Source organism: Equus quagga, chromosome 4 (assembly GCF_021613505.1).
Source record: "Equus quagga isolate Etosha38 chromosome 4, UCLA_HA_Equagga_1.0, whole genome shotgun sequence".
NCBI lineage: Eukaryota > Metazoa > Chordata > Mammalia > Perissodactyla > Equidae > Equus > Equus quagga.
The window spans coordinates 12,022,684-12,045,626 of NC_060270.1; the positions used below are offsets into that span (position 1 = coordinate 12,022,684).

Sequence of the window (22,943 nt, forward strand, 5' to 3'; positions counted from 1 at the left end):
ATACAAAATCAACATACAAAAATCAGTTGCGCTTCTATACACTAATAACGAGGTAACAGAAAGAGAAACTAAGAATGCAGTCTCATTTACAATTGCAAGAAAAAGAATAAAATACCCAGGAAGAAACTTAACCAAAGAGGTGAAAGATCTGTACACCGAAATCTATAAAACATTGTTGAAAGAAATTGAAGAAGACACAAAGAAATGGAAGGATATTCCATGCTCTTGGATTGGAAGAATTATAGTTAAAATGTCCATACTTCCTAAAGCAATCCACAGATCCAATGCAACCCCTATCAAAGTTCCAACAACATTTTTCACAGAAATAGAACAAAGAATCTTAAAATTCATATGGAACAACAAAAGACCCTGAATAGCTAAAGGAACCCCAAGAAAAAATAACAAAGCTGGACATATCACACTCCCTGATTTCAAACTATACTACAAAGCTATAGTAATCAAAACAGCATGGTACTGGCACAGAAACAGACACACAGATCAATGGAACAGAATTGAGAGGCCAGAAATAAACCCACATTTCTATGGACAGTTAATTTTCGACAACAGAGCCAAGAACATACAAGGGAGAAAGGAAAGTCTCTTCAATAAGTGGTGTTGGGAAAACTGGACAGCCACAAGCAAAAGAACAAAAGTATACCATTATCTTACATCATACATGAAAATTAACTCAAAATGGATCAAAGACTTGAATGTAAGACCTGAAACCATGAAACTTCTAGAAGAAAACATATGCAGTACACTCTTCGACATTGGCCTTAGCAGCACATTTTCAAGTACTGTGTCTGACTGGTCAAGGGAAACAATAGAAAAAATAAATGGGACTACATCAAACTAAAAAGCTTATGCACGGCAAAGGAAACCATCAACAAAATGAAGACAATCTAACATTTGGGAGAAGATATTTGCAAACCATGTATCTGATAAGGGGTTAAGAGCCAAAATATATAAAGAACTCATATATCACAACAACAAAAAATGAACAACCCAGTTAAAAAGTGGGCAAAAGATCTGAACAGACATTTCTCCAAAGAAGATATATGGATGGCCAACAGGCACACGAAAAGATGTTCTACATCATTAACTATCAGGAAAATACAAATCAAAACTACAATGAGATATCACCTCACTCCGGTCAGAATGGCTATAATTAACAAGACTGGAAACAAGTGTTGGAGAGGATGTGGAAAGAAGGGAACCCTTGTACCCTGCTGGTGGGTGTGGGAACTAGTGCAGCCACTATGGAAAACAGTATGGAGATTCCTCAAAAAACTAAGAATAGAACTACCATACGATCCAGCTATTCCACTGCTGGGTACTTATCCAAAGAACATGAAAACACGAATGCATAAGCATACATGCACCCCTATATCCACTGCAGCATTATTCACAATAGCCAAGACCTGGGAGCAACCTAGGTGCCCATCAAGGGACAAACGGATAAAGATGTGGTATTTATACACAATAAACTACTACTCAGCTAGAAGCAGCGATAAAATCCAGCCATTTGTGACAACATGGATGGAACTTGAGGGTATTATGCTAAGCAAAATAACTCAGAGGGAGAAAGTCAAATACCACATGATCTCACTTATAAGTAGGAGATAAAAACAACAACAAACAATCATACAGAGACAGAGATTAGATTAGCGGTCACCAGAGGGGAAGGCGGGAGGGCGGAGGGTGAAAGGGGTGATCAGGCACCTGTGGGTGGTGGTGGATGGTAGTTAGTCTCTGGGTGGTGAACACGATGGAATCTACACAGAAATCTAAATACAATGATGTACACCTGAAATTTATATAATGTCATAAACCAATGTTATCACAATAAAAAGTAAAAAATAAAAAAAAATAAAGCACCCCCAATGGTGGCACATTCTAAGTGCTATTACCATTTAATCCTTCCGTTCGTCCTTCTCATGTAAGTTTCCTCATCTATGTAATATGTACAGTTAGGACAATCATTCAGGGTAGTATTAGAATTCAGCAAATATAGTAATTACGGAAATCTTGGGGAAGACATTGGAGAGGAGAAGGGAATTGGAAATATGAAAAATATCTAATCATCTTCTACTACAAAAAACCCTGTGGTGACCAAATGGCACAGTACATGCAGAAGCAAGTGGCGGATGCACCGTGAAGCAAATGAGGATTGGCTTCAGGACCCCTCCCTTACACAGGCTCCTTTCGGAGCCCTGTCCCTAACTTCAGATTTATAAATTATGCATTTTCTTTTTTGAAGGGGGTCCCAAAAATCATATAAACCTCAGGCTCCAAAAAGCTAAATCTGCCCTCGTTCAGAAGTATTTTAAATATTACGTATTTTCAAAGGCCAGGAACTGTTATGAGTGGTCTTGGCTAGCAGACCTTCTTGAGGATTGTCTAAATAGAGAAAGGATGATTCTACATCATTGTGATGCAAAGGTGATGGACAAACATCAGGTAGTTCTCCAGGACTGGATCAGAATCCCCAGGGGTGTCAAGAGACCTCCACCCTCCGTTAGAAGGCTAGGCCTGGTCAGGCAAGACTGACTGAAGGAAGAGGATGGTAAAGCTCTTGTTGGTACAGACAAGGTAGACAACAGAACTCACGTGAGATTATGTCTAAATGTACTGGTGCCTGCAGTTGTTAGGAGACAGGAAGGAACCAGACTCAGACCAAGAATATGATCAGAAAGCAAAGGTTTAACAAGGTCAAATCAAGAGGCACGAGAAATGGGGTTTGAGTTCATAATCAGAACAATCATGGGGGCCGGCCTGGTGGCGCAGGGTTAAATTCGCACGTTCCGCTTCGGTGGCCCGGGGTTCGCCCATTTGGATCCCGGGTGGGGACATGGCACCGTTTGGCAAGCCATGTTGTGGCAGGCATCCCACATATAAAGTAGAGGAAGATGGGCATGGATGTTAGCTCAGGGTCAGTCTTCCTCAGGTAAAAGAGGAGGATTGATAGCAGATTAGCTCAGGGCTAATCTTTCTCAAAAACAAAACAAAAAAAGAACAATCATGAAGTACAGTTCTTCAAACTGAATTCAAAACGTGAAGTTGGATCCTGAGTAAGAGGGGAGATCGGGTCTACCAAGCTGAGAAACAGAATTCAAGCTTAGAGGGGAGGACTCAGGAGTGCTGGCACTCAGGGATACAGGCTCAGAGGCACAGGCTTCTTTAGAGGGGCCTAGTGAGCAGTCTGCTTTGGAAGGAGCCAAAGAGCTGGACCTTCCCCGGAGCAGAGTCAGGGAGCAGCCCTGAGATGCACCCAGGACACCAGACAGCTTCTAACAGTCCCTGATTAGCATGCACACTGAGAACCGGCTGTACATACAGTTCAGGTGCTTAAGAAATTTTTGTAGGGCAGAGTTCAAACAGGTATATTTGCATTGAAACCCAAATTAGCATTCCCTGCAGTGAAAATAATTCCAGGCAACATACCTGAACTTCTATTTCTCTCCCTCTCTCCCTCTCTGTAGATGTGAATAGGAATGACTGATGGACATGCAAAGAGAGGGATGGAATGTGGCAAGACTGCCTGCCACTGTCACAGATATTCTGTCCTTCTCGGGGAAGGATGAGTTCCCTCTGGACTTGCATTCCTATCGGCCCTCAAGAGCAGCGTTTGGTCACTTCTGTGAAACCCAGGAACAGACAACAATGGATGGTGTTCCTCAGTGCCAACCTGAAGAGCAGAATAGGGTGACTTATGAAGCCAGGAGCAGGGACAATCCTGGTCTCCCCAGACCACACTGTGCCCTGAAGCCAGGCTGTTCTCATGTCCCTCTAACTGCTGGTGAGGTCCCTGTTTGTTTAGTAAACTACAATGCTGTTCTGTCATGCAGTGTGACATCAGCTCCTCGAGAAAGCAAGAGTAAGAAAATAATCTGGACAAGTAATCAAGTTAAGAAGTTGAACAGCTTCTGTTAGACCTACTGTGCCCAACACTGAGCCAGGTGTGGTGGTGAGAGGGACACAAGCAAAAGAACACGTGATACCTGCCCTCAAGAACTTCTAAAGTAGTTCATCATAAACACTTCTTTCAACGTCTCATTTGCTGTGCTGTGAACACAGGGCCCACAAGTGTGAATATATTATACATTATCCCTTTTGGAAAAGCAGTGCATCACTACAGAGAAATGAGATCTTTGTAGCAAGAGTAATAAAGTAAAATACTTCAACTATGGTGAGTATAATAGCCTCTTATTAGACAAGGGTCTTTAGGTATCATAAATTTTAGATCATGGCGGTTTATGTAAGGAGGCTGAAAAGCACTCCTTATGAATAAATATATTTTCTAAGGCATCTGTCTCTGTAGTTACACAGATTTGAAATCTCAGCATCCTTCACAATAATGACACATTAAAAAGATTAAATTCTAAATGGGAAAGTGTGTTCATATTCTTCATTACAAAGTTGTACTCAGATATGCCATTTCAATTTGAAAAACACAGCTAAAAGTTCAGCAAGCCTTCTTGGCTCTACATTTACTGCTAAAACAACCAGTGTGGGAATTGTCAGATTAAACTATTTCATGTTTTTGTGTCCACATGAGCACTGCAAAAGAATAGAATGCTATCGCTGGAGTTCCTTTTCAACAGGGCAGGGAATTTTACAAAGGCTGTTTATTTGATGCAGAGACTATGAACATGACAAATGAAATCCAAGCCCAGTCTCTGTACTCCCATTCAAATGCAACACTTCATTTTGACCAAGTATGAGAACATTTTGGTCTCCACCAATATACGTACAAGATTCTAACTCTAACCTGTGTAGAGTCAATCAATCCAATCAGATGAAAAATATTCATTTTTGTATCTTTTTGTGAAGAATTCTGCATAAATCAAATTACTCCTTCAATCCTTCACCCATTGTTTGGGAAATCATTATGTGAAAGGTCCAGGCTTAGGTGTTGGTGGGAATGCAATACTGAATAAAAACGGTCCCTTCTTTCAAAAAGCTTACAGTCTGATACAGGAGACAGATGAGATACACAAGTAACTGTAATACCAGGTAGAAAGTGAAACTCGCCCTAAGAAAGACAGGCACGCAGGTCAGCCGGAACCGGAAGGAAGGAGATATTTTTACAGCTGGGGAAATGAGAGAAGACTTCATACAGGGATGACACTGGTGTTGGATCTCGAAGGACTAGGGAAGGGACAGAGGCCACTTCAGAGAAATGGCAGGAACGAAGGCACTCAGAGCAGCGCGAGGTGATGAGACGCACAAGGAACGTGGGGCAGCTCAGTGCGAGAATCTGCAGAAAAGAAGAAACTAATGCACAAAAGGAACTAGTGTCAGATTAGAGAGAGCCCGGATGGCAGGATACGAAATTAATATTAACCCGAAAAGATTAACTCAGAAAGACCTAGAGAACACATAAGCAATACAGGACATGTGGACAAACATATTGATTACATAAATGTACTACCCATTAACATTACTTATGTATAAATGGGTAAGCACTTAGAGCAGGCTTCATTCAGGGAATCAAGTGATCATCTACCTTATAATGACTGATGGCATCAAGTGGACTTAAAGTGGTACCAAAAAGCCCTGAATGAAACATACGTAAAGCTATATTCCATGTACACGATGATGACACCATCATGCTCATCATACAAGAGAAGGAAGAAGAGAATCTAAGATGTGAGTTAAAACGAGAACGGGCAAAATTGAGGACTGGAAAGTTCTCAGATGCAGAGGAATTTATTTTGTAACTCTACTTTATGGTTTTGAAACTACTGTCTAGGTTTACTGGAAAAAAAGAATAACAATTATCCAGATGACATAGAATTAGCAGCTGAGCAATCAAGGGACACAATGAAAATGACAATGCTTCATCGTGCGGCCAGCAGGTGGCACTTGTCACCCGGAATAGAAAACAGCAGGTAATGAGGAATGAGCTGGAACCACGGAGTTAGGAACAGATTACTCATTCATCTATTCAGAAAGGCGAAAGAGGGGAATGCGCCGTTTCGGAAGCACAATTTATAAAGAGGGTCTTGGCTTGCTGCCACAGCTTATCAGTTTCATGTCGAATTTGAGCTCTCCTATTAGGTTTACTGAACTTATGCATTTCCCTTAACAAATAGGATCTGTAATATATCGGTTTGTGCCTTTGTAAATGTTCTTACATCCTTTTTGTCTGTATTTATCTGATGAGACTATGAGCGGATGGGTGCTGGAATTAGGCAAAAAGGAAACAAATTCCAACGTCATCATTTAAAGATGTGTGACTCGATTCAAGTTATTTAAGGTCATTGAACTTCACTTCCCTCTGTTGTTATAATTGATAGAACTGCTGGAATGTTGAGGGATTAAAGAAGACACCATCTGTGGAAATGCCAGCTTGGACCTAGCTACTTCACTTTCTCCTAGAGGACAAGATCTACGCATTGCAATGCCTCTTTTACCAGAACAGTTTTCTGACTCAACGTGAGTATTCTCTGACGAGGGCAACCTGTGGGCGGTGCTCCCAGAAGTTAGACTTTGTCACTCTACATATCTGTAAGGTGTACGAGGGATGGAGAAGAGGCTGTAGCTGCTTATTTCTGATACTAGTATCGTGATACTACTTTCCTACCATTATTCTATCCCTCCTGGTTATCAGCGACACAAAACCCAGAACCACAGGATCAAAGATCCAGAAAGGACTTTATTTAGTCAACTCTTCATTTTCTAGATCAGAATGGCTTCTTCCATTAAAGTTGAAATGCAAGAGAGTAAGAAATGGGGTGTGCAGATTTAGGTCACCGTTATGTCTGCTCCCTTGGTCTGGTCAATGGGTGAGTGGGCACTGGTATTGGGAGGCAGGAAGAGAGAACAGGAGGTGGACAAACCACAATGACTTGGCATGCCCTTTATTATTTCCTGATGTTGAGAGAATGGGCACCACCAATAGACATGGAGAATCATAGCGACACGCAAGTCAGTTCTTGCTTTTCCCGTGGTGTCTACTCTGCACTTGAACCATGTCTGCAGTGAACCTGAATGGCACCAATGCTCTGTTTTTCTGGCTTTCCCACCCTGGCCGGTGTCATATTCTAACAGCACTTCTTCTAAAAGGCAGTCAGGAAGAGAGTAAATTCACACGGAACATCAGGTGGTTTTAAGTCTTGTTTCTGGCATCAGGCAGCCATCACCAAAACAGTTTTTGAATACTTTCACGGATTATTTTTGTGAAAGGGGAGTTGAGATCACCCTTCAGAGGTTTCTATTCATTAATTACCATATTACACATTGAGTTACTCAGTTTTTAAAAGACAGATATGTCATACAAATGCTGAGTTTATTTTTAAAAATACATAAGTTTAACATGTAATATAAAAGATAGGTTCTATGAAGGAACAAGCCTGTGCGCATCCCCATGTCTTCATTTACAACGTGCTTCTCACCTGGAATGCTCTGTTTTTTCCCTTTATTTACCCTAAATAGACTTCACGATACAAGAGCCACTTCCTCTACGAAACATTTTTTGACTGAAGCTGCCTTCATTAACTCCTGGTAATAAACTTCTATTACTTTATAGTGGTTGCTAATTTTTAAATAGCTGTTAGACTTGGTCCACAAAGGGACTGTATCATCTGAGGGCATGTTTTATTGATTGATTCCACAACCACCTATTGAGTACCTGCTACACGGCAGGCACAGTCTCAGGTTACACAGACTCACAGTAACAGAGGCAAGACTATCCTGCACTCGTGGAGCTTACATTCTGGTATTAGACTTACCGTGTCTTCCCCACAATCCCTAGCATGGGACAGACACAAGGGCAAGTCTGCACTCAGTGACCACCTCAAGATTAACTGGTTGCCCAGGGTTGGGTGAACTCTGACCAAACTCTTCCTCAACTACCACAAAAAGAGGGTCAGTTAAGGGCAATGAGCGCCAGAAGTGTGTTAAAGATTCTGGGATTATTTTCACAAAAGGGGGCAGGGGAGGATGGTGAGGAGTCTTACGTCCTTGGGACCGCTGCCAACAAATTTCTATTTAAGTACCACTAAACTTCTTTGCTTGAAGAAGACAGATGATCTATAAATCTGGCCCAAAGTTTTATGAAAAAAAAATCAACTACCAAGAAAGAAAGAATACACAGAACGATGGCCTGAATCTGTTACTCCATCAGCTGCCATCGAAGTCTCTACCTCAGTGATGAATAAAACATCCAATCCTGAGCAAACACAAAGGTAATGAAGACTTTGTGATTGGCACTACCAATAGCCAAGGGTCAGCTCTGACCTTTGTAGGAAAAAAAAAATCCAGAGATTGCCATAAAGATAAAATCAATTCAGGATGTGCTGAATGCCCTCACAAAGCTACAAGGAGTGGTAAACAAAAGAGGAAACAAAACAAATTAAAATATTCCACATTGGAAATATCTGACTTAACCTAATTGTTTATTAAAATAGCCATAGCCGGCAATACCTTTACTTCCGACCTGCTATCAAACCCACACCCAGGGGCTCTAAGAATTGTAAGAAGTTGAGCCGCTTTTTAGGGGACGGGGAATGCTGAGGAGAATGTGTTCCCAAAGTGACTCTCAGAACCTTCCCAGAGAAACCCTGAGACTCCAGGCTAACGGAGGAGGGGCAGGTGTCTCTGGCTGTGATCCCAGGTGGTGGCTGACTTGCACGGCAGATCCCCAGCAAAGCAGGAGAGGAAGGAAGGTGAAGCTGGGGTAGAAGAGAAAGTTTACCTTCTAAGAACCCAGGAATATATGCATAATAAGGTGTTATGCCTGGATGTCTTAACTCCCGCTCCATAAGAGAATTTTCTATTCGAATGAGCATTTTATTTCCAGACATCTACAGAAAAGTCAACACATTTGGACATATGCTGCTGACCTCCTTGCGTTCTATTTGAGGAAGCTGACAGGCTATACAATTAAAAAATTCTGAATTTGGGTGCTAAATCTATAAACGGAGATCTAATTACTTTATTAGTTAAGAGAGTAAAACAATATTTCTGCATGCCATTTTTTCTTTCACTTGAAATTGTCATGGTTACCTACATTTACAGACAGTAATGTTTTATTTATTGAATTTTCTTAACAATTAAATATGACTTAGAGTTTCTGTATTAATAGGCTAATCTTTTTGGCATTTTTAAAAAAAGTCATGTTGGGGCCAGCCCCATGGCTGAGTGGTTAAGTTTGTGCGCTCCACTGCAGCTGCCCAGGGTTTCGCTAGTTCAGATCCTGGGCATGGGCATGGCACCACTTGTCAAGCCATGCTGAGGTGGTGTCCCACATGCCACAACTAGAAGAACCCACAACTGAAATATACAACTATGTAGTGGGGGCGGATTTGGGGAGAAACAGCAGAAAGAAAAAGAAAATAAAAAAAGAAGGTTGGCAACAGTTGTTAGCTCAGATGCCAACCTTACCAAAAAAAGTCATGTTTATTGAGGTCAAATATAAATACATTATAAAATCCATTTTTTAAGTATACAGTTCAATGATTTTTGACAAACAGATTTATGTAACTATCACCATAATCAAGATGGAAAGACTATTTCTAACACACATATATTTCTTTTAAGAAAAAAAAAGCTAATATGTTTTAAAAGAACTCTTTATCTCAAAAATCCACCCTCAACGAAGAAGCCTAATGAAATAAAAAAGGCCTAATCTTTGGGGTCATACAGAACCACATGACGGTCCATTCTGGCCGACCTCTCCGAGGCTCTGTGAGCGTCAGTAGAGCGGAAATGAGCTCCCCCTTCCTCACCTGCACTGTTATGTGGAGGGACTTAGATATCACACGTCTACTATTTCTTGAACATCTCTCCTCCCTTCTCTGGAGCCCTGAAGTACTTGTGTTCACCTCTAGATCAATCCTTGGATCCAAAATTAAAAGGAGGTGACAAAAAGGATGGAGAAAAGAGGCTACACATTGTACTTGGGTAAATACATTAGTCCATTTGCACACATGAAACCAACACCTCCAGAGTCTGTGGAGATTTGGAAAGAATTAGTAACAGCTCACCCGTGGCTGCTGTTTTGCTAGCTGATTCTGATACCTTTGGATTGACTCTCGAAGTCGCTTCTCTTTCTCTGTTTTTGATGGTGATACTGTGCTCATGGTGCCCAGGGGGATGGAAGGCAGATGTTCTGTCTGATGACAACTTCACAATCAGCAAGTACAAGAGGTAACAAGAGGAGAAAAAAGAAAACTATTTACTGTCTATAAAAGATGACTTACTTCTATAAGGAGTTACTCTTTACATGTTGTATTGAAAATTTAAATCCAAAGGAAGAGCACTACATTGATGACTTTAGGTAATACATGACCTGAAATCTCCAATTTGCATGGAAAAGAGCTTAATGGGAAGGAAAAGAGCTTAATGGAAAATGTGGAGGGTAGTATATACTTACGAGAATGGGAGAATATTCATTATTTACTAAGGTTGCATTTATCCTGCATTATCATAAAATGATGCCTTTTGCATAAATGTTTTTTAGATCATTGAAACTTATCTCATTACTGCCAAACATTTTTTTCTCAAAAAATTTGGGATAGAAATCCATATGTCTTTCTAAAGTCCACCACATAATTCTGCTTCTGAAACATGGGGATCCTTTATTTGATGACTTAGGATCACTGTGAAGACTGGCGATTGCTGTGATGTGATGTTCTCATTGGAAGCCTCCGGGGTCACTGAGTCCAGCAGCGGAGCCATTCATCAAACAGCCCCACGAGCCCCCTGCAACAAGCTTCCCTCCCTGATGCTCTCAGAGTATCTGCTTCTGGTGGTACTCTGCTGACCCACCCTAGTGATGCGCTGTTTCTAATCACTAGTGGGTTAATACACGTATTTTATAATCAAGTAGAATGGGGCATGAATGACAATAGACTGTGGATGAGGGCTTCCCTCATTACGGTTACAAAAAATACTTAATGACATTTTTTTTTGAGGAAGATAAGCCCTGAGCTAACATCTGCTGCCAATCCTCCTCTTTTTGCTGAGGAAGACTGGCCCTGAGCTAACATCTGTGCCCATCTTCCTCTACTTTATATGTGGGACACCAGCCACAGCATGGCTTGACAAGTGGTGCGTAGGTCCACACCTGGGATCCACTGCACCACTGGGCCAGCCTCCTTAATGACTTTTGAGACATATGGTTTGGAATGTTTGAGGCCTTTTTTTTTTGTTTTCCTGACTTGGATTTGTGGCTGTGCCAAGGGGAGCTGAATTAACCAAACTGTTGAAAAAGTGAGATATTACACTGTTCACCTGGGGATGCATACGAAGTTAACTGCCACTGGGCACAGCTTTGAAGCACAGCTGGGGATGTGCAGGAGTGGGGCAAAACGTTAAGGTCAGTTCTTAGAGTCTGCTTTACACAGGGTTTTCCTATAATTGATAGGTAGCAAAAAGAAGGGGAAGGGACAAAGTCTGTATAAAACAAATGTGTGTTAGACTAGGAGAGGGAGGAAGAGGCCAAGAATAGAGAGAAGGCTTCTCCCAACTGAAACAGCGCAGGAAAAGCGAAGCCGATCAAACCCACGAGGTCTCTCTTTTTCAGTGCTGCAGCATATATTTTTCCTGCCTCTACCGACAGAGAAGAGTGAGGAACTGCCATCAAATTCAAGTACTACTGTAAAAAAAAACACTTAATTCCACCCACATATGGTATTTGTTGTTACTGTTATTTTCAAAGAAAGGTGGCAGATAAATCAGGGGCCACCTACTAGATATAGAGCCACCTGCAGCGTTCATTTGAAGACCTCTGTGGGGCGGTACTCATATAGGTTTCTATTTCATGTGAGGAAAGAACCTGTGGCAGCATTTTTTATTCAGAAGAGAGAAAGCTGAAGTAGTTTACTAAAATGCAATCCATTCAATTGTCTCCAAAGGTTTCAGGAAACAAATTAAATTTTAACATGCAATACAGCCCATAGATATTTTTTAACATCCTTTTCAAAATTCAGACTTTTTGGTTCAAATGATAGGCATCATTTCTACCCTGCTGTTGGTCCCTATTTTCAATGCAGATAAATGCATAGCATGAATGTTATGGAAGGGTTCCTCTATCTATGTCTTGGGTACCGTGACAAAAATGTCTAGCCTCCCTCGGTGCTTAAAGTGGAAAACAAAAAGAAGCTTCAGTGGTCCGGAAAAGAATGGCTCCATTTTACCCTGCCTGGGTCGTCAACTCTGAATACTACCAATTGTAAAATGGTGTATTTTGTCACCATAAAGTATTTGACTGGAATTAGGCTTCCTGAAACATAGAAGGATGCCTTCAGAGAGCGGGTGTGGTAAGGCAAAAAGAGTATAGGTTTTGCATCAAAATGCTTGGCTTCAAGTTTCAGCTCTGGGAGGAATTCTGGACAAGTCGTGGGAACTCTCTTAGCTTCATTGTTTTCTCCTCTGAGAAATGGAGAAAGTTCATATGGCTATTGTAAAGATGAACTGAGATAACCTATGCAGTTGCTATGTAGGAGAAAGCTATTACTAGTTTCCTGCCCAAGTTCTGGTCATGTGGACAACGTTCATTCAAACGCTGTTCATTGGCATTAACCCTGAAGACGACTGGCAATTAACGCTGACGATAAACTATATTTTCTGTAAATACAGACAATGCCACTTTTGACTCCATTACTCTGTTCTTCCATTCTTCAAATGTTGCCTAATAAAGAACTATACTTCACTTCTCACCACCTGAATGCACTTATTTTAAGTGATTCTTCCAAATCCAATGGCACATCTATAACAGGGTTTGGAGATTTCATGGCACATTCTCAAAGTATGCACAGCCCATCCTCCCACATTGAATCAGAGGACGGAGCAAGGTCATCATTTTAATTTCTCTGCCCCTGGGACTCTTCAGATCTCCATCACTGTTCATGATCTCCCACAAAGGAAGTGTCAACTCTTAAGTAACTGCCCTGGTAATCAGGAGTTTTTCTTTACATCTCCCCTAAATTTCTGCTGTCACTTTAAGCATATTTTTTGTTCTAATCTTTTTAGTGGAAATGAAATACAGATGGCCAGAATGATTTCAGTATATTTAAAGAATCAAGGACTTAAGAAATTATAAATATAAGAAGACTTTCTGCATTTTAGGCTTTTAAGGTCCATCAGTTTTCTGTCAACATGGCTAAATTTATCTTGTCTAACGTCACAAGTGGCACTGTTTTGATGTGTAAAAGAGACAGAATTAACGCAGCTTTGAAACTAACTTTGCAATGCCAGTTCAAGGACAGTGGTGAGTTAGAGAAAAGGGAAGCTGTAGAGGACAGATTCCCAGTTCTGTGGGTCAATGATGCCTAAGACTAGTCTAAGAAGTCACAGGCATACGGTTGAATCTGTGGGGAGGGGCCTAAATTCTTGTGGCGTGTTATCAAGGGGCCCCAGAGACCAGGGACATAGCTGATTGTCCTTAAAAGGGGCTCAGCTGGACCCAGAAAAGATGATAAAAGTCCTATTATTCACCTCATTCTAGGTGATGAAAAGCCGAGTAAAGGGAGGTTATATTATTTGTCCACAGTTTCACGGCTAATGAAGGCAGGAGTCAAACCCAGGCGGTCTGGGTCCAGAATCTGAACTCCAAACACTACCTATGCTGTATGAAAAGTTCTTAGTTCATAGTAAGTGATCAATATTATTAACTGGTTTTTTTTGAGGGATGGGGACTTGGACCAATTTTATTTACATTTCCACATAGAAATTAAGAAAACAACAACAAGTTTCTATTAAATAGCACTTAGGTGAAAATAATGATAATGACAATGAGAATGACAACACTACACATCAGACTATTCTTCATATTGAAACTGAGCCAACATTTTGTTCCCGTTTGAGAGAGACCCAAGTTGCAAGTTCGGGCTGGAACCAGGTTAGGCGTCAGACGACCCTGGCCAGTGAACAGATTTCTCAGCCCCATTTAGGCTTCAGTTTTCACTTCTCTAAAATGAAGAAGTGAGACTAGATTCATGTTTTATAATCATGCTCCTTGGAGCTCCAGGCTTTCTGCAGAGTCGGGAACAGAAATGAGAAGTACAGACCTTTGGCCCCGAGATTCCCAGCCTCCAATTCAATCAGGACAATTCTGTATTTATCTATCTTATATCTTTGGGGTCTGAGACAAATTTTATTTGGAAAAAGAAACCAAACAGGTTCTGCAGCAAACCTAGAAAGGGAGACCAAAAACCAGTGGGCCGTGTGAAATCTAAGAGCGCTTGTCACTTCTGACATGCTTCCTGAGTCTCCAAATAGGATTAACCTGGGGACTCTAGGTGGAAAGGGTTTTAGCAGCAGTTTCTGAATGTTTTCTCCTTTTTAATTGTTTTTATTTGCTCTTTTCTTTTTTCAGGGCTGGATAAAAATAATCAAACAGGAGTTATTACCCTAATGTCTGTATTAACAATATTGATCCACTTATCCAGGCCAAAGGACTTAGACCAGACTCCATGGAAAAGCAATGCTTGACTTAGGGGTGCCTTTGCTAGAGGGGAGTACGAACTCTCTTCCCCGCCAAGGAAAAGAATGTAAGTCTAAAAGGGCTTGTAATAACATTGACATTCATCAATATTTAATCAGTTTTTTTCTGTTTTAGTCTAAACTTCTTCCTCCAAGAGTACAAAGCAATGAAATCAATATATGACTTAAATAGAAAAGGCACATGATCTAACAGTTGAGTGTCCCTGAGGACCCTGTGGATAAGACTCCTGTATGATAAGGTCACATATTGTGTGAAAATGAACTGGAAGTCAGAACTCTTAAACACTGTGTCGTGGTCTTCTACACACCCCAATGTTTACAAACAGTTACATCCAGGTCTCTTTTATTTGATGGAAAAGCACACTAACAAAATAATCTTTCTACAGGTGGCAAGGGGCTAGAAAAATTTCAAAGAGATGATAGCTACTAAGCTAAAATTTATCTATAGCTGACATTTTCCAATTTCTTATTTTAGGAATTAAAAATGGATAAAGAATTTTAGAAAACTATCAAAAAATACCTGTTTTCCAAGAGGTTAGGATTGTTTGCACAAATCCAGATATCAAAAAATTCTTTTTCCTGATAATTAGTAGTGGGAGGCAAGACTCTCCATTTAAGGCAAAGATCTGAAATCAAAACAAAATCACACACAAGAGAGGCCACAATCAGAAGTGAATCTATCACAGTAAGAAGTCAGGTTGCATATTCCAAAAGTAGGAGGTAGCTTTTGATCCAGAGACAAGCGAATTCTTGATCATATAACATTATATTTGATAGCACAAACAGTCGAGAATTCTATGAGCTTCCCAGGACACCACCAATAGATTATTAGTATTTTTGTTATTGTTGTTATCATTATTATTACTGCTTAAGTTCTTTCCAGTTGGTTTCTGATACTTTCAGTCAAAAGAATCTTAAGTAATAGGTCCCTCTGCACCTCTTCTTAAACCACAGGAAGACTTCCAGTGACTTGTTTCCCATTTCCTCTGACCTATTATCTATCCGCTGACAATATCGCTTTCCGTCTCCAACCACATGACTAACATAACAAGGAAGATCAAGCTCTGAACACAGTTCCTCGTTCTGCACTTTTTCCCTGCTCTTACTCCACTCTCCAGCCTACAGTTTCTGACTTCTTTGCCCATTTCTCCCTTTCAGTCCCTCCTTGCCTTTAGGACCAAGGCACTCTACTCTCTCCAGGCTGTTCTTAACTTTAATCCTGGATTCCCTCCAGACACAATGCTAATGGCTCCTAGGTAAACACTTCTCTCTGTTCATCTAAGACAGAGAGAGTTTGCACAGTGGTCAAGAACCTCAATAGCTCCACCACTTACTGTCTCTATGATCTTGGACAAATTACTTCTCTATGTTTCAGTATCATCATCTTCAGAAAGAGATTAAGATTAGTACTTACCTAAAAGAGTTACTGAGGATTAAATGACATAATAATCATGATAAATGCCAACATCACTAGACATTATCTGTGATGGTAATTTTATGCATCAATTTGACTGGGCCATGGGGTGCCCAGATATTTGGTGAAACAGTACTCAGAGTGTGTCTGTGAAGGTGTTCTGGATGAGATTAACATTTGAATCAGCGGACTTAGTGAAGCAGACTGCCCTCCCCAGTGTGGGTGGGCCTTATCCCATCAGTTGAAGGCCTGAATAGAACAAAAAGGCTGATCCTTTTGCACGTAAAAAGGACCTTCTCCTTCCTGACTGCCTTGAGCTGGGACATCAGTATTTCCCTGCCATCAGACTCAAACTAAAACATCAGGTCTTCCTGCATGTGGAGCCTGCCAACATTCAGACTGCAACTGTACCATGGGTCTTCTGGTTCTCAGGCCTTCAGACTCAAAGTGGAATTGACCACTGGCTCTCCTGGTCCCCAGCTTGCTGACTGAGATCTTGGGACTTGTCAGTCTCCACAATCATGTGAGCCAATTTCTTATAAAAAAATAAATAAACATCTATCTATCTATCCCACAGGTTCTGTTTCTCTGGAGAACTGTAACACACTATCCTAAGCACTCAGTAAACTTTACATATGTTAATTCATTTTATTTTCACAAAACTGGATGAAGGAGCTACAAATGCTAACCTCATTTTATAAATAAGGACACTGAGGCTTCGAGAAACCAAGGAATTTGCCCGATTTCATCCTGCTCTCAGGTACTGGAGATTGGATTCTGGCAGAACCTTGCACACATCAAAAACACACAGTAATTTTTAGCCATTACTACTTTCACCCAATAAGTTGGGGCATACAGTCATTGATTTCCTCAACTTTATCTTCTAAATATCTGTCATGGACACTCCTCTTAAATCCCACTGCCACGCCTTTACTCAGACATTTACATTTTCTCATCTGATCCTGGAATATGCCGGTACTCTCCTCAGAGGTCTGGCCCCAACCTCGGCTCTAGCCCTCCTCCAAACCAGCCTTCCCTGAGCTCCCAAGGCACCTTACTACAAGCTACACCCAACTGGTCAGGACCTCTTTGACCAGCCTGGGCCCAAGGTTGGGGAGGTGTCCCCAGCACTGTATGAATAACTCCAGCATTTCACATACCACCATGTGCTTGCTTGTCTGCCTTCATCGCTGGACGGCAGATTCCTTGCAGAGAGCAGAGTGTCTGCAATTCTCTAACCCTTGGCAGAGTGGGCAGAAGACGTATCAGAGGCACACAGTAAGTGCTCAATGCTTCAAAGAAGTCATTCTCCTACTGGAAAACTCCCACTGTCTCTCCATTGCTTATCACAACAAAAACTCCTTATCCTGGCTTTCAAGGCCCTTTAACATGTTTACTCAACATAATATTTCTGTCTTTTATTATTTATTCATCATTCATTCATTTAATAGTCAATTACTAAGTATCTACTACATATTGAACACAGTGCAAGGTATTAAAATAGAAAGATGACAGTTTCTATTATTCTACAACAAAAATTTTAGCTGAAGTCTACACTTGATATTAACACACATCTCCCACTACATCTCTGCCTATCAAAATCCTATTTTAAAGACCATGACGAAGGCCACCTCTGTCATGAAGCCTTGCCTCAACTTCCTCCTCCTCCCTTTCTTTGCTAATCCTCAAAGAACTTTATGCCTGTGTTACATCTTTTTTATTTTTTTTTGAGGAAGATTAGCCCTGAGTTAACATCTGCCGCCAATCCTCCTCTTTTTGCTGAGGAAGAGTGGCCCTGAGCCAACATCTGTGCCCATCTTCCTCTACTTTATATGTGGGATGCCTACCACAGCATGGCTTGATAAGCAGTGCTAGGTCTGCACCCGGGATCCAAACCAGCGAACCCTGGGCCACTGAAGCAGTGCATGTGAACTTAGCCGCTGCACCACCGGGCCGGCCTCTACATCATTTAATTTATGTTCATCTCTATTACAATTATTTACAAACTTATCTCAACATCTCTCCTAGACTCTAACCTCTTTGAAAGCAAGAACTCTGTCTTACCCAGCTTTGTCTCCCTCCTGCCCCATTTTTTAAAACAATGACATGCATGTTAGGAACTCATTAAATGTTTGCTGCTTAGAATGCAATTCGACACTCACCACACTGAATGATGAATGGGATGGCCATGGCTTGCCTTCTTTGACACTGAATAGAATCCAAAGATTTCTCCATGTCCTTGTTATTCTGGCATCCAAATTCATTCCAAAACAATGTTAGATTTCTATTACCTGTAAAAGAAAGCAGGCAAAGAATAACGAAAGTGAATAAAATCACTGAGATCAAGACGGTAAGCAAAGGAAAGTCTGGATATAAACTCATGTATATACACTATGATCTCAACTATGCAAAAACTAATGCATATACAGAAATAGATTAAAATATTCATATTGGTTTCTCTGAGTATGGGTGAAATTTTTCTGCTTTATACTTTCTTGCATTTTCTAAACTACATATAATAAATATGCAATATCTTTATAATAAAACTAAACACAACAGCAGTTATAAAAATATATACATACTTTTATCGTTATGATAAAATACACTGACATTTAAAATTTTTTCTTAAATACTCCTAGGAAGGACAGTACTGATTAAACTTAAAGGCCACCTTTAGGACTACCGATACAAATATTTATCATCTTGTCTCACAGCCAGCGTTTCGTCACCTTTATTTCGTCTCTGGTTCCCTTTAGTTCCAGTCTTTATTGTTTCTGTCCTACCCTCACATCAGATTCTCTGCTCCCTCCTTGCTTAGAAACACCCCTTGTCATGGAGGACCATTAAGGAGTCCTCTTGAGGAGGCTGTGTTCCTATCCTTTAATCCAGCAAATTGAAATGCTAGGAATCTTCCCTGCAAACATACAAAACAATGGCTAGATATCTCACAGCACTGTTTGAATAGCCAAAAAAAAAAAAAAAAATAGAAACAACTTAAAAGTTTAGAATAGGGAATTGATAAATTCCATTTCCAAACAAGGGAACACTAGACATCCTTTAAAACAGGGAGTTAGAGCTAAATGTATTGTTGCATCAAGACATCCAAGATAGAGTTCTAACAAGAAAAAGATGTAAAACAGCATAACTAGCACAAGCAATTTTTGTAACTTATAAAAAGCATATACATATGAAATTTTGATGTACACACTTCTCCTTTCCCGAAAGGATACCAAAGAAAGTTTTAATAGTGGATGCCACTGGAGAAAGGGAGCGAGGCTGAGAGGAAGGCAGGAGAAGACACTTTCACTTTTCATTTTTTACTTGAATATTTTTTACATGTGCATGCATTACATTAAAAATATTTTTTTAGGGGCTGGCCCCGTGGCCGAGTGGTTAAGTTCGCTCGCTCCGCTGCAGGCGGCCCAGTGTTTCGTTGGTTCGAATCCTGGGCGCGGACATGGCACTGCTCATCAAACCACGCTGAGGCAGTATCCCACATGCCACAACTAAAAGGACCCACAACGAAGAATGTACAACTATGTACTGGGGGGCTTTGGGGAGAAAAAGGAAAAAAATAAAAATAAAAAAATCTTTAAAAAAAATATTTCTTTTAAAAAAACAATCTATGTTTACCATTCTGTCCAAGGGGGTAACCACTAGCCGCATGTGGAAATGTAGCAGATATAGAACATTTCATCAACGTATAAAGTTCAAGAAGTGAGGTTCTAAAATATAAATCTCAGAAATAAAACATATGAAATACAGCCGGGCCTACATCCACGTATGACTGTAATCCACGTGAAATACAAGTAAATATCCTCCCACCTTCCTCCTCCTGTTAAAGCTTTGGGTCAGAACGCTGGGTGCCTTGAAGACCACAGGGGAGGGACTCGGCCTTCAAATGGGGCTTCGCCCCCGGGTGGGCTGAAAGCTGCCCTCACAAACTCCCGGGTCTCCTCACAAAATCCCTAACAGCTCTCCCCTCAAATTTCCCTTTGGATTCTGTTTCTTGGGCTTTGCTCAACTCAGATGTTCAGTTTTTTGCCCTTTCTCAGCATCTGGTCTTGGCCCAGCGCAGCCCACTTCTTCGCGGCACACCAGATCCTGATATCCTCTTTGGTGTCTGGATGGGGCTTGTGAGGGCTTGTTCTCTGATTTCCAAATGAACTACTCAGTTCTTACAATGTCAAGGCAGGAGGTGCTGTAGGTTAAAGTCGGGTGGCTTTGACGTCTGTCTGTGCCACACCAGTTGTGTAATTGTGGGAAGCCACTAACTTTTCTTATCCATAAAGCAAATGTTTACAGTAACCTGCCTTAGCGGGTTATCATAAAGAATAAACGTGAAGGCATATTAAACACCATAGCGTCCTGAAGAAATTTAAGTTGTAACTGTATCGTACTTGTCCTCTAAATGTTACTTCCTTGAGAAGACTGTACCTTTTCAAAGAAGGAGCTGTGCTTTATGACCCTGTAGGCCCGCAACACACAGCTCAGCATCTTGTACCGAGCAAGCCCTCAAAAGATACTGTGCTACTCTTGATAAAATACCTCATTAATGTGTTGTTTGGGATAAAATGAAAGTGAAATAATGTCTCTCCCTGAAAACATTAAGTAAACACAGTTAACACAACACAGCTAATTTATAAAACGGATATCAACCATGAACCCCAACACAAACATTTTAAGAGTGGTAAAACTACTAGGATATTAGAAACATAAGCACACACCCCTCGAGGGCAGGGTGATACCTGCTGTGTGGTTACGCCACTCTTGTAACACCTACATATTACTCTTTAGTTCACTTTATGCCTATTTTTCCCCTTGGATAGTGAAATCCTTGAAGATAGTGGCTACATTTAGGATCTCGTTTTCAATAGCTGACACACAGAGCTTAATGTTTACTTACAGGACTAAATAATACTAAAGAATTACTGGCTATCGAAGGCAGAAATGAGAACACTCAGTAGCCAAAACATCTAATGACCAGGACTGATACAAGATATTATACTATTCAAGGCAGATAGCAGGATAAAGAAAACAACCAGAGTTTTTTATTCAGGTGGTCAGAAATGCCTTTCCTAACTGCCAACAGAATTTCACCATTTTTTCTTCAGAGAAAAGCTACTCCAACGTACACAACTTGAATGTGTTATTAAAACAAATTTCCACGGAGTGGATCCTGAAGACTAGGTAGATGCTTCAGCAACTGGATAAGTAAGTTGGCCAGAGGGATGGCATTGCGAGGAAACATATCATGTCAGTTTCTATTTTCGCTTTTATGTTACTCAGTCTGTAGAGATTGATACAGCAACCCTACAAAAAAATTCCTAGCATAAAGGGAACCCCCATAAGTCTGTCCATGAATTTTTCAGCAGAAACCTTGCAAGACAGGAGACTGTAGGAAGATATAATCAAAGTGCTGAAAGAAAAAAAAACCTGCCAAGCTGTCCCTCAGGAATGAAGGATAAAGAATTTCCCAAACAAACACACACTGAGGGAGTTTACTACCATTAGATCTGCCTTACAAGAAATACTAAAGGGAGCTCTTCAAGTTGAAATGAAAGGACACTAATGAATAACTTAAAAATATGAAAATATAACACTCACTAGTACAGGTAAGTATATAGTCAAATTCAGAATACTCGAACACTGTAATGGTGGCATACAGATCACTCAACCCTAGTATAAACATTAGAAGGCAAAAGTAGTGAGCAGAACTATAGCTACAATAATTTCTTGATGAATATACAATACAAAAACACATAAATTGTTAAATAAATACATAAAATGTGTGTGGGCGGAGGGAGTAAAAAGGTAGAGTTTTTGTATGCAACTGAAGTTGTTATAAGCTTAAAATAAACTGTAATAACCGGAAGGCGTATTATGTAAGCCTCATGGTAACCACAAAGCAAAAACCTACAGGAGATACACAAAAGATAAATAGAGAGGATTCAAAGCACATCACCATGGAAAATCATCGTATCACAAAGAAAGACAACAAGAGAGGAAGAAAGAAACAAAGGAACTGCAAAGCAGCCAGAAAACAATTAACAGGATGGCAATAAGTCCTTGTCTATCAATAATTACTTTAAATGTAAATGGACTAAGTTCTCCAATCAAAAGACAGAGTGAGGCCAGCCCTGTGGCCGAGTGGCTAAAGTTCTGTGTGCTCTGCTTCAGCGGCCCGGGTTCACGGGTTTGGATCCTGGGCGCTGACCTTCTCCGCTCATCAACCATGCCATGGTGGCATCCCACATACAAAGTGGAGGAAGACTGGCACAGATGTTAGCTCAGGGCTAATCTTCAAGCAACAAAAAAAAAGAGGAAGATTGACAATGTCTATCAGCTCAGGGTGAATCTTCCTCACCAAAAATAATAAAATAAAAAGGACAAAGTAGCTGAATGAATAAAACATAAGACTAACTATATGCTGCCTACAAGGGACTCACTCCAGTTTTACGGACACACATAAGTTCAAAAGTGAAGGGACAGAAAAAGAATTTCCATGCAAATGGAAACCAAAAGAGAGCAGGAGTAGCTATACTTAGACAAAATACACTGAAGTCAAAAACGTAACAAGAGACAAAGAAGGTCATTATATAATGATAAAGGTGTCAATTCATCAGGAAGATATAACAATTATAAATATATATATATATATATACCTAACATCAGATAAATATATTTAATATTTTTATCTAAAATAACATTTTAGAGGCTGGCCCTGTGGCCGAGTGGTGAAGTGCATGCGTTCTGCTTCGGCAGCCCAGGGTTTTGACAGTTTGGATCCTGGGCATGGACATGGCACAGCTCATCAGGCCTTGCTGAAGTGGCATCCCACATGCCACAACTAGAAGGACCCACAACTAAACTATGCAACTATGTACTGAGGGGATTTGGGGAGAAAAAGAAAAAAAATAAAATAAAATAACATTTTAGCAAAATACATTAAGCAAATATTAACAGATCTCAAGGCAGAAATAGCCAGTAATGCAATGATAGTAGGGGACTTCATTACTCCACTTTCAATAATGAATAGATCATCCAGAGAGAAAATCATAAGGAAATAATGGAC

At 40.5% G+C, this 22,943-nt stretch overlaps 1 protein-coding gene across 1 annotated transcript in view; it reads right to left on the reverse strand.

Annotated features, from left to right (window-relative positions):
* MORC1 (MORC family CW-type zinc finger 1) overlaps window positions 1-22,943 on the reverse strand; it is a 164,215-nt gene that overhangs the window by 61,477 nt on the left and 79,795 nt on the right. The window contains exons 15-17 of the mRNA XM_046658774.1: window positions 18,031-18,159; window positions 14,975-15,080; window positions 9,993-10,131 (exon numbers count right to left, since the gene is read on the reverse strand). Of these exons, the coding sequence (XP_046514730.1) occupies window positions 9,993-10,131; window positions 14,975-15,080; window positions 18,031-18,159 (374 nt within the window). The remainder of the gene's footprint in view (window positions 1-9,992; window positions 10,132-14,974; window positions 15,081-18,030; window positions 18,160-22,943) is intronic.